Here is a 12,505-nt window from a genome sequence, read left to right on the forward strand (position 1 = left end):
ATTTTAAGTAAAAATAAATTATTTATAATTTATAATCCATACTTATTGGTAATATGTTCATTCTTAGGTTAAATACTTGATGTTATGATTGATGAAATAAATAATTAAACGAAATTTAAGTATATTTGAAGAAAAGAATTTATCATGTAAGAATATTATTTTATTCAAAAATTATTTTTTAATTAAAATATTTCAGTGTTTTCTATACTATTAATTGGGCGTAAAATTAAAATCTTTTTGTGAATCTAAAATTACATAAAAAATTGTTTTTCTTCAATTATAAAATTTATTTATTCACTTAAATTACATGATCGAAAAAATAACACTGAGTATTTTTGTTTGAAATTTTGTACCTTTCAAATTTATTTATAGAATTAGTTTTCTATAAACCTATAATATGATTACAAAATCGCTTAAATTTCCATTATTAAGCTTTAATTATCTTCTTATCGTTATTGTGAAATTTTTTGTCAATACATTTTTGTGTAAATAATAGTATAAAATTAACAAGTCATCGTAAAATCGAGAAAAAATTCCATCATTTATTTTATACAATTCTAAAACTTCGCAAAATTATTGTAATTTTTATTAATATTCTTGGCACAATGATATTTTTTTTTAATTGTATTTTTCAATTAATAAATAAGCTTCCCATCCATAAATTTCAGCCAATTTGTACTCTGGAAATTTACTAGTTTGTGCTTCAAGATATAATTGTTTATTGTTTTTATTACGAGTACTCAGTATACACTGCAAAATATCAAGATCTTTAATTTTTTTTATCTCATCAACTATGCTTGTGTCACATTCTTTAACGGCATCAAATACTTTGTCAATAAGTTCTAAAAGATAAATAATATCCAAATTTTCTGACAAACGCGCTAAAGAGTTGCCGCCAAATTCAGTTGTCACATTATAAACCGCACCGTACTTTAGTAAAGTTTTAACAACCTCATAATGATCGAATAGAACAGCATATACAAGAGGTGTACCATAGTTAGCTGTTATGTCTATGTCAGCATTGAACTCTAGTAAAAGTCTAACAATATCAGAAAAACCATTCTGGCATGCGTAATGCAATGGTGTTATAGAAGTAGAACTTTTGGCATTTACAACAGCATTTCGTCTCAAACAATCCAAACACCCAATGTAATCACCTTCTTTAACACAAGTAAACAAACTATCTATTATTTCAAGTGTAAAGAATGTTAATTCATCTTGTGTTAAATTTATTGGTTTTTTATTCTCGGAGTTTTCAGAATCATAATGTGCACCATGCTCCAACAAAATTTCAACTATAAATGCATTGTTACTTCTAGCAGCCGTATGTAAAGGTGTCAATCCATTTAAATTAAGATCATTAACATCAAATTTATTTTTAATTAAAAATCTGACAATTTCAGCTCTACCGTAAAAAGCTGCAACATGTAAGGGTTTGAATTCAGAATTTGTTTGATCGGTAACTTCCACTTTAAATAATTCAAATAATAAGTAGAATGTATTAAGACTATTTCTCATAATTGAAACGTCTAAAGCGGAGAGATTACTTTCATTCTTTAAGCGTGGATTAGCTTTGTTTTTCCACAAAAAATCAACTATGTCGGTAAAGTTATAATATGCAGCGATCATAAGTGCTGTTTCTTTAACAGCTGAAAAAGCATTAACATCTACTTTTTTAGCAACTAGCATTTTAACAATATCAATTTGTTCAAATTCGACAGCTCGATGAAGAAATGGTACTCCACCAGGTAGTACACCGTGAACATAGACCCCGATCTTAAATAATACATCTATAACGTCTTTGCTTCCAGAACTAACAGCTGGATCCATACAATGCTTATTACCATAAATTATTTTTCCTCCGTTGTTTATTAAAAGTTGTACCAATTCAGGATGGTTCCATTTACACGCCATATACAAAGGGGTTTCATTAAAATGGTCCTGATAATTAACCGAATGTTTGTTTTTGTTTAATAGAGTGACGACTACGCTAAATAGATTACCTTCTAGTGCTACATGAATTGGTAGCTTCTTCTCAGATGTTGCTGCCATAACATCAACATGTTGAGTTAATAGATATTCTGCTATCTTCAGATGATTTTTCATTAGGGCTTGATGCAGAGGTGTCACACCAGCTGCATTTTTAACGTTAAAATTACAACCAGCTTCAACCAATAATTTTACAATTTCATAAAAGCCATAATGAGCAGCAATACTTATGGGAGTTGAGGATTCTCCCACCCTTAAATCAAGTTCTACTTTTTGACTGATGAAAAATTTAACGACTTCCGGATGATTGTTACGTATACACGCGTGCAGTGGATTATAGCCGTTATCAGTAGTTGAATTGAGACAACTAGCACCGCGCTCAACCAGAAATTTAACAACTTCGAGATGACCATGTGATGCCGCTAAATATAGTGGATTATGATTATTTGCATTTTTTTTATGTAGTTGTTTTTTTTGTCGAAGTAAAAATCTTATTAGTTCAATATTACCGCTTCTAGCAGCAAAGTGCACGACTGAATTCTCAGAATTTCTTTGCGGCGTGTCTAAAGCTTTATTTGCCAGCAAAAGTTGAACTACCTCAGAATGACCATTGAAAGCTGCAAGAAGAAGGGGAGTTTCAAAGCTCTTAGATTCAACGTTAACATCAATCTTGTATTTTACCAATAACTTAACGATATTAAGAGATCCATTTTTTGCTGCAAAATGAAGAGCTGTATGTCGATCTGTATCGGTCTTATGAACATCTGCACCATTTTCAAGCAAAACTTGAACGACTTCTTCATGTCCATGTTGAGCAGCTACGTGCAGCGCTGTGGTTCCACTGTTATTACCAATATTGACATCCGCTTTATTTGAAAGTAATATTTTTACCGTTTTCACATGACCATAGAGGGCTGCTTCAAACAAAGGTGTTACTTCTCCATCCGAACGACAATTTACATCAGGTTGAAGACTAATTAGATATTCTGTCAGTTCTGCGTACCCATTTTTTGCCGCTACATGTAGTGGGGTTTGCTTATCAAAAGTTTGACAACAATGTACGTCTTCGTTACTATTTTCCACTAAAAACTCAATAACATCTTTACTATTATTCAACACCGCAAATTGGATCAAATCTTTAAATGAAGATTTATTATTATATGGCAATAGTAATTTGACGATTTCTTTGTTGTTATAACCAACTGCAAGGAATAAAGGAGTGATCTTTGAAAAATCTTCAACTTCAGGGTTTCTTACATCATTTATAAGCCATTTGACAATTTCAATTTGTCCATGTCTAGCTGCAATATGTAGCGGAGATTCTCCATTTATATTTCTAAATTTATTTTTTATCCTTAGATGTATTAAATGCTGAAAAATAGCTAAATTACCTCCTTTAGCTGCGTAGTGTAGAGAACTCCACCCATGATGATCTGTCCCGTTGATATCTGCACCTTTATTAATTGCATCTTCTAACTTTCTTATGTCACCTTGTTCAATAGCTTGAAACATTTCATTTTGATTAATAATGCATGATAAATGTCGACTGTGTCTTAATTTCAATTCTTTTATATTATTTTGAAAAATTCTGCCAATTTTTTTCACGTTACTTTCATCACTTCTTGAACACAGTTTTTTAGCATTCAAAAATATAACCATACTTACATCAACAGTTTGAAAAATTGATTGAGAATGGACCAAATAATTATATAAATATTTTCCGACTAATATGGGTTCCGAGTTATCGAGTATTGTGTAGTTATCGACTAAGTTCTTTGAAGCATCCATAATAGACATTAATTCCAATGTTAACATCTCTACCACTACTAGTATCGATAAATTTTCGTATGTTTCCAAATTTTCACCATATTTATGATTCGTCAAGATATTTTTTAAAATTTCGATTTTTGAGTTATAATCATTAAGTACCTGTGTCGATAGTTCTTTTTTTTCTTGCACAAAATTCATGTTATCGTCTAGATTTGAGATGTTTAAATATTTTTTTGTCCATAGCTGTGTACTCAAAATTTCAAGCCATTCATAGCTCTGGAGTCCATGCCCAATCACTACAAAAATTCGATTCGATAGTGACATTATACGCTCCTTCACACTCCAAATAAGACGAGGAATAACACCAAACACGTTGCTAAGTAAATAGTAAGAAATTGAATTCGAACTAATTTTCAATTCTTTTTCATTCAATTTCTTTTCCAATGCAAAATTTGCTTCTGTTTTTATTTTTTGAAACACGTAAGAATTAAAATTCGCTTTATTTACAGAACTGCACATGGTTTTAAAATTTTTCAAGTTATCAACATGTTTAAATCGATCTTTTGCATTTATTCCAACAGTTTCAATTTTATCAAACAAAACCTCTGATACAAATGATTCTAAATAAGATGATGTGGGAGTTATAAGATTATTAAACTCTGAAGATAGTATATCATAATTCCACGTTTGATCGACTTCGTATTCTGCAAACCACTTTGTAACGAAATCTAAATCAAGAAAATTTATATAATTTCTAAGATCTTCGGCAGTTTTCATTTTAACAATTGTTTCTAACATAACTGTAATGTAATGTATTAGAGTAACATGAAGAATACTCTTCGTCATCCATTTAATTATCTTCAAATCAGCTTGAATGTCCTCGAAAATAGTTTCTTCATTAGGGCCATTAGAGTTTCCTTTACCCAGCTTGCGTGTTTGAGTATGAATAAATGATGAGTTGTGAAAATTAACGACAATCTGTCGTGTACGTAAAGACAATGACGTCAGAAGTAGTAAACTCAGAGATCTCGTCATGTTCGGTGATTCCCAATTATTCTTCATCATTTCGGTGATTACTTGCAAGGTCCTCTTTATTGCTATCTGTCCATGTTTTGAATCTGAAGAAACGTTCAAATCCGAAAAATACTCTAATAATATATCCACTGAATGGCTTATTAGGTATAAAGCATTAACGTCTTTTACACGTTGATAATCCTCATAGAATTCTCTAATTTTAGAATTAGATTTAAGAATTTTAGGCATCATTTTGACTCGACTTTCACGAGGATAGTTCTTCAAAATATCAAGGTTTTGGTCGTAAATGTTCTTCATTTCATTCTCAAGAATGTTTGCAAAAAGATCAAGATAATGAAGTAATTTACTTTTCGGCATCAAAAACTTGTAAAGATTCATATTGTAAACTTTATTATGTTGTCTTGAACTAATAAATACAAGCAAATAGAATTCAATTTCTTCCCAAAAAATTTTCGAGTACGTTGCCTTCATTTGTTGTTTTAAAATATTGATATTAAAAGCGATAAATTTTGAGCGCAGCAATAATATACTATTAAGGTCATCAGAATTTGAATATTCATCTATGAACCTACGAATATTTTCAATAAGCAATTTACCACGTTCTTTTATGTCTGGAAGAGAAATTATAATCTTTTTATCTTCCTCATCATCATCATTCGAATAAAAGTGATGATCTATCAACCGTTCTGTGATAAATGTAAGTAATTCGTATGATAAAGCTAACCTTTTTAGGTTCGCTTCAGCATACGCGTCTGCAAAAGCTCGATACATCTCTTCAGAATTAATATACCCTGGCCATTCATCAAGTAGCACCTCAATAAAATCTTTCTTATCATCACGAATAGCATAGTAAAAAGCATTATGATTTTCGTTATCTTCATCACCAGGTTGACAACAGCTAGAGTAAGTTAGGTTCTTCTCATCCATAATATATGTTAAAATATCACTTCTATTGTACTTACAGGCCAAAATAATAAAGTTACTATTTTTTATTACGTCCTGGACGATTTCGCTGAATTTTTTTGGGTTTTCTTCTTTTTCATAATTAAGAATACCAATAATATACTGAAGATATTTTTTGAAATCATCTATCTTACTGCTACTAATAATATTCTTAGTAGCGACAGATATAATTTCAGACAACATAGCAGCTTTATAATTTTTGCCATTTTCTCGATATTCATCAAGAACCGATTCTTCTGTACTATCAACATTAAGCGATCCTGATTTGTCCGTAAAGTTATCTTGGTTTCGGAAGTGCGACATGTTGATATTGTCACTAATCGTTTTATGAAATTCAATTTTTAGATCACGTTCTCATGCTGGAAAAAAATATATAATTAAATAAATCCAATATAAGTTCCGGAATTTTATGTAATGCTTAATAATATGAGGTTGAATAATTTCTTAAATATTTTAAGCTTAAATCACATTGGTTTGATTTTTATTCTATTACCTAAGCAGCTTAAGTTAAAAGATCAAGTACTTACTAAAAATGTTCAAGGACGTCTTATTCCATACTTTATTATTGAATGGATGATGATGGAAAAAAGCACAATAACCGTTAATTCCTATAAATTACGCTTATTAGTAATTAATAACAAAATATAATAATTAAAAATATATTTTATGTACCTATTAATTAACAACACTAAATTTCCGAAAAATACACACGTAGCACGTTCCAATCACTCAACTCCAATTTCAATTATTTTTTGCAAATAAAGACTGGTTTCATTACAGTCAAAATTTGCAATCAATAAATAATAATTTAATGAAATTGTTATAGTTTGATACAACGTTAAATTATTAAAAATAAATTTTAAATAAATTGCTAACTGAAAAATTAATAAATAAAAATTATTTTTATCTGATTTCCACAGTACGAAATTTATCTACACACAAGCTAAGACAAAGACCTTCTATTTCATTTATTACTTACATGCACTATTCTCCTACGATACTGTTCGATAACTAGTGAACGAAACTGAAGTAAGCTGATATCTAATTATTCAAAAAAAAAATTTTCAACATGAAAAATAAAAAAATAGACATTCCGAAAAATTTTATATTAAATTTGAGGAATTTATACATGCGCGTGTTTGAAGTGTATTTTTATAGTTGAATTTTGTAACAAAAATAAAAACCACAAGTTTTCAATCGCTACTAACTTCAGATCACATGGACACAAACCATATGCTTGTGTTGACTGACATTCAAGAATCAGTGAGTCATACTTCAAAAATTACTAAGTTATTCACTAAATGCAAAATTATTGGATTTTTTTTTTATTTTGAATACTCTTCATCAAATACTGATTACGTTTTCCAACAAATGTCATTTTTTTTTTTCATATGTTGTTTACTTTTTAGAAACAAACAATAATATGACTGACGGAGTTTGAAGTAAAAATTAGGCAATTACATTTTAATGATAATTGATATCTTTTTATTGAATTATTATTATAAAAATGAAAATAATAGTCTATTAATAAACTCACGCAGTATATGTGTTGGTTCAATCCTTGGTTGTTTGCTTAGTGTGCCAATCAATTAAAAATTTAACTGCATTTGATCATTAATGGAAGATATATTAGTATGATAAGTTGTCAAACACTTGGCTAATAAATCAAACGTAGCTTTACGGAATGAATGATAAAAATAAAAATAATGTCACAAATATTAAAAGTATATTTATATTTAGTTTAAATATTTATTGATATCATGATTTATCTATAATTAAATGAGATATATAATTACAGAATAGAATTTATCATGTAAGAATATTATTTTGTTCAAAAATTACTTTTTGATTGAAAACTTTCACCGTATTCCATAATATTGGGTGTAATAATAAAATCTGTTTATGACTCTAAAATTACATATGAAAATTATTTCTTTAATTATAAAATTTATTTACTCACTTAAATTACATGGTCGAAAAATAACATTGAGTATTTGTTTGAAATTTTATAACTTTCAAATTTATTTACAGATTTAATTTTTTATGAACTTACAACATTATTTACAAAATTGCTTAAATTTCCATTACTTAGCTTTAATCTTCTCTTATCGTTATTATGGAATTGTTTGTCAACTAATAATACATTGTCATGTAAATAACCGTAAAAAATTCACAAGTCATTGTGAAATCCAAAAAAAAATCCATCATTCATTTTATACAATTTTAAAAATTCGTACGATTATTGTAATTTTCATTAAAATTCTGCGCATTATAATATTTTATTCCATGTGTATTTTTCGGCAGATAAATAAGCTTCATGTGCATAAATTTCGGCAAATTTATCCTTTGGAAATTTACTGTTTTGTGCTTCAAGATATAATTCTTTATTGTTGTTATTGCGAGTACTCAGTATACACTGCAAAATATCAAGATATTTAATTTTTTTTATCTCATCAACTATGCTTGGGTCACATTTTTTAATTGCATCGAATATTTTGTCAATAAGTTCTAAAAGATGAATAATATCCGAATTCGTTGATAAACGTGCTAAAGAGTTGCCGCCAAATTTAGTTGTCACATTATAAACTGCACCATACTTAAGTAAAATTTTAACAACGTCGTAATGCTTATATATAACAGCATATACAAGAGGTGTACCAAAGTCGGCTGCTATGTTTATGTCAGCATTGAAGTCTAGTAAAAGTTTAACAATATCAGAAAAACCATTCTGGCATGTGTAATGCAATGGTGTTAAAGAAGAAGAACTTTTAGCATTTACAACAGCATTTCGTCTCAAACAATCCAAACACCCAATGTAATCACCTTCTTTAACACAAGTAAACAAACTATCTACTACTTCAAGTGAAAACAATGTTAATTCATCTTCTGCCATATATATTGGTTTTTTATCAACTAAGCATTTGGAATCATAATATGCACCATGCTTCAATGAAGTTTTAACTGTTAATCTATTGTTACTACTGGCGGCCGTATGTAAAGTAAATTCATTTAAGGGGGTAAATAACCCCTTAAATAACGACCGTTAATATCAAATCCCTTTTCAGTTAAGAATCTGACCATTTTATCTCTACCATGAAAAGCTGCAACATGTAAGGGTCTAAATTTATAACTTGTTTGATTAGTAACTTCTACTTTGAATGATTCAACTAGTAAGTAGAATGCTTCGTAATTGTTCACCATAATTGCAATGTCTAGATCCGTGTAATTATTTTCATTTTTCAAGCCTGGATTAGCTTTATTTTTCAATAAAAAATCTGCTATTTCCGTAAAGTTGTAATATGCAGCGACCATAAGTGTTGTTTCTTTAGCACCCGAAACAGCATTGACATCTACTTTTTTTAGCAATTAACAGTTTAACAACATCTATTTGTTCGAATTGGACAGCTCGATGAATAAATGGTATTCTATGAGGTAGGAAACCGTGAACATCGACCCCGGCCTTTAACAATATCTCTACAACATCTTTGCTTCCAGATATGAGAGCTGGATCCACACAATGCATATTATAGTAAATTATTTCTCCACCATTGTTTATTAAAAGTTGTACCAATTCAGAATAGTTCCATTGACACGCGAGATACAGAGGCGTTCTGTTACAATCATTCTGATGGTGAATCAAAGATTTTTTTTTTGTTTATTAGTGTGGCTACTACGTTGAATTGATTATTTTCTACTGCTAAATGAATTGGAAGTTGCATGTTTGTTAGTGGTACCATAACATCGACATGTTTAGTTAGTAGATACTCTACTATCTTTTGATGATTTGTTAATAGAGCTAGATTTAGAGGTGTTACACCATATGTATTTTTAACGTTTAAAAAACAACCAGCTTCAACCAATAATTTTATAATTTCATACAAGCCATAAAAAACAGCAATACTTAAAGGAGTTGAGGACTCAACAGTTCTTACATTAATATCTACTTTTATGCTGATAAAAAATTTTACAATTTCCAAATGATTCCTCTCTACACTCACATACAGTGGATTATACCCATTAGATTTTGTTGAATCGATACAATTCGCACCGCGCTCAACTAAAAGTTTCACAACTTCGAGATAACCATGATATGCTGCCAAATACAGTAGATTCTTATCATTAAGATTTCTTTGTAAAATTTGTCCTTTGTGTCGAAGTAACAATCTCATTAATTCAGTATTACCGCTCTTAGCAGCATAGTGTACAGGAGCATTCATCGTTTCGTTTGGAGCGGTGTCTACAGCTTTATTTGCTAGCAAGAATTTTTCTATTTTAAAATGGCCACCGCTGGCTGCAAAATGAAGTGGAGTGTCATAATATATAGTTGTAGCGTTAACATCAGCCTTGTATTTTACCAAAAGCTTAACAATATTGAGAGATCCTTTTTTTTCTGCAAGATGAAGAGCTGTATCGGTCTTATGGACATCTGCACCATTTTCAAGCAAAACTTTAACGACTTCTTCATGTCCGTTTTCAGCAGCTATATGCAGCACTGTAGTTCCACTTATACTATAAGCATTAACATCTGCTTTATTTAGAAGTAAAAGTTTTACCGTTTCCACATAACCGTAGCAGGCAGCTTCAAACAAAGGTGTTGTTTCTAAATTCGAACGTCTATTTACATTAGATTGAAGACTAATTAGATACTGTGTCAGTTCTGCGTACCCACTTCTCGCCGCTACATACAGTAAGGTTTGCTTCTCTTCATTTTGGTAATAATCTACATGTTCATTTCTATTTTTCACTAAAAACTCAACAATATCTTTACGATTACTCAACACTGCACAGTGCAGTAAAACTGTATAAGAATACCGATAGTTATATGGCAATAATAATTTGATACTATCGTTGTAGCCACAACGAATTGCAAGGCATAACGGAGTTGTCTTTGAATAATCCTCGATTTCAGGGTTTTTTAGACCTCTAATAAGCCATTCAACAATTTCAATTTGTCCATACCTTACTGCAATATGTAGCAGAGTTTCTCCATTTATATTCCTAAAATTATATTTTACTTTTCGATAAATTAAATACTTAAAAATAGCGAAATTACCTCCTTTAGCCGCGTAGTGTAGAGAACTCCATCCATGATAATCTATCCCGCTGATATCTGCGCCTTTAATAGTTGCATCTTCTAACTTTTTTATGTCACCTTGTTCAATAGCTTGAAACATTTCATTTTGATTAATAATGCATGACAAATGTCGACTGTGTTTTAATTTCAATTCTTTTATATTACTTAGAAAAATTTTGTCAATTTTTTTTCTCGTTACTTTCATCACTTCTTAAACACAGTTTTTTAGCATTTAAAAATACAGCCACACTTACATCAAAAGTTTGGAAAATTAATCGGGAGTAGAGCAAATAATTATAAAAAACTTTTGAGTTATAATCATTGAGTACCAGTGTCGATAGTTCTTTTTTTTCTTGCACGAAAACTATGTTATCGTCTAGATTTGAGACGTTTAAACATCGTTTTGTCCATAACTGTGTATTCAAAACTTCAAGCCATTCATAGCTCTGGAGAACATGTCCAATCACTACAAAAATTCGATTCACTAGTGACATCATACGCTCATACTTACTCCAAATAAAACGAGGACTAAAATATTTTATAGTGATAAGAAAGTAGGAAGAAACCAAAGACGATGCAACAAATTTGAACTCTTCTTCATCAAACTTATTATTTAAAGCATGTTTTGCATTGTTTTTTATTTGTTGGAATATATAATCACTATAATTCTCCTGATTAATAAATCTGCACAATATTTGAAAATTTTTCAAGTTTAAAACATGCAAAAATCTATCTTTTGCATTTATACCTTTCAATTCAATTTTATCAACTAATGGCTTGAATATAAATGATTCATAGCTGGTTTGCACACCTATAAGATCATTAAATTCTAAAATTAATTTCTTATAATTACAGCTTTGCTCAACTTCATGTTGTGCAAACCACTCCGTATCGAAATCTAAATCAAGAGAATTTATATAATTTCTAAGATCTTCGGCATTTTTAATTTCAGTAATTGTTTCTAACATCAATGTAATGTGATGTATTAGAGTAACGTGAAGAATACTCCTCGTCATCCATTTAATTATCTTCAAATCAGCTTGAATATCCTTGAAAATAGTTTCTTCATTAGGGCCATTAGAGTTTCCCTTACCCAGCTTGTGTGTTTGAGTATGAATAAATGATGAGTTGTGAAAATGAACGACAGTCTGAACGACACACTGAAAAAATATATATGCGCATATATGCTGACAAAAATACATATACGTCGCATATATAAAATATATACGCCACATACTTTTTTTTTGCCCCCGTATATGCGGCATATATTTTTTTTCAGTACGGGACAATTATTTTTATTGCATGACAGCGGTGGCAATAAAAATCGAATTTTAGTTTTCACTACAACAAAAAATTTGAATTACTTAACTTCTTGTGACCAATGGTTTAGTGATGGCACATTCAAATGTGTACCATCAATATTTCATCAACTTTATACGATCCATGGCTACAAAAATAATAAATCGTTGCCTTTGATATATTTGTCAGCTCCAAATAAAAGTAACAGTATTTATGTTAACTTTTTAAAGGTTTTACGAAAAAGTATACCAAACTTTTCGCCAAATAGATTGATGGTAGATTTTGAAAAAGCTTTTATAAATGCTTTCAAGATATGCTTCCCTGATACTCAAATTGTTGGATGTTATTTTCATCTGTGTCAGGCTATTTGGCGTC

General features: G+C 29.9%; 3 protein-coding genes across 3 annotated transcripts; all 3 read right to left on the minus strand.

The window, feature by feature from the left end:
* Positions 1 to 367: 367 nt before the first annotated feature.
* LOC123265096 (ankyrin-1-like) lies at positions 368 to 3,662 on the minus strand. Its single transcript, XM_044728715.1, has one exon. The coding sequence runs from the start codon at positions 3,646 to 3,648 to the stop codon at positions 619 to 621; it is 3,030 nt and encodes a 1,009-aa protein (XP_044584650.1). The 5' UTR covers positions 3,649 to 3,662; the 3' UTR covers positions 368 to 618.
* Positions 3,663 to 8,026: 4,364 nt separating this feature from the next.
* On the minus strand, positions 8,027 to 9,280 carry LOC123265379 (ankyrin repeat domain-containing protein 27-like). The gene is made up of 3 exons (XM_044729100.1): positions 9,199 to 9,280; positions 8,836 to 9,107; positions 8,027 to 8,785 (listed from the first exon to the last, which is right to left on the minus strand). The coding sequence occupies exons 1-3, from the start codon at positions 9,278 to 9,280 to the stop codon at positions 8,027 to 8,029; spliced, it is 1,113 nt and encodes a 370-aa protein (XP_044585035.1).
* Positions 8,955 to 11,129, minus strand: LOC123265105 (putative ankyrin repeat protein RF_0381). Its single transcript, XM_044728733.1, has one exon. It carries the CDS (start codon positions 11,034 to 11,036, stop codon positions 9,378 to 9,380), a length of 1,659 nt encoding a protein of 552 aa, XP_044584668.1. The 5' UTR covers positions 11,037 to 11,129; the 3' UTR covers positions 8,955 to 9,377.
* Between the last annotated feature and the right edge of the window lie 1,376 nt (positions 11,130 to 12,505).

Source organism: Cotesia glomerata, linkage group LG5 (genome assembly GCF_020080835.1).
Source record: "Cotesia glomerata isolate CgM1 linkage group LG5, MPM_Cglom_v2.3, whole genome shotgun sequence".
NCBI classification, from domain to species: Eukaryota; Metazoa; Arthropoda; class Insecta; order Hymenoptera; family Braconidae; genus Cotesia; species Cotesia glomerata.

Bases quoted from the DNA above. Each gene is read 5' to 3' on its own strand.
- LOC123265379 (XM_044729100.1), bottom strand. From the start codon at position 9,280: ATGCATTGTGTGGATCCAGCTCTCATATCTGGAAGCAAAGATGTTGTA. The intron at 9,108-9,198 runs GTTTCCTACCTC...TAAAAAAAGTAG, and splicing joins GGCCGGGGTCGATGTTCACG to ATGTCAATGCTGTTTCGGGT. The intron at 8,786-8,835 runs GTCAGATTCTTA...TCGTTATTTAAG, and splicing joins TTCATGGTAGAGATAAAATG to GGGTTATTTACCCCCTTAAA.
- LOC123265096 (XM_044728715.1), bottom strand. From the start codon at position 3,648: ATGGTTATATTTTTGAATGCTAAAAAACTGTGTTCAAGAAGTGATGAA.
- LOC123265105 (XM_044728733.1), bottom strand. From the start codon at position 11,036: ATGAAAGTAACGAGAAAAAAAATTGACAAAATTTTTCTAAGTAATATA.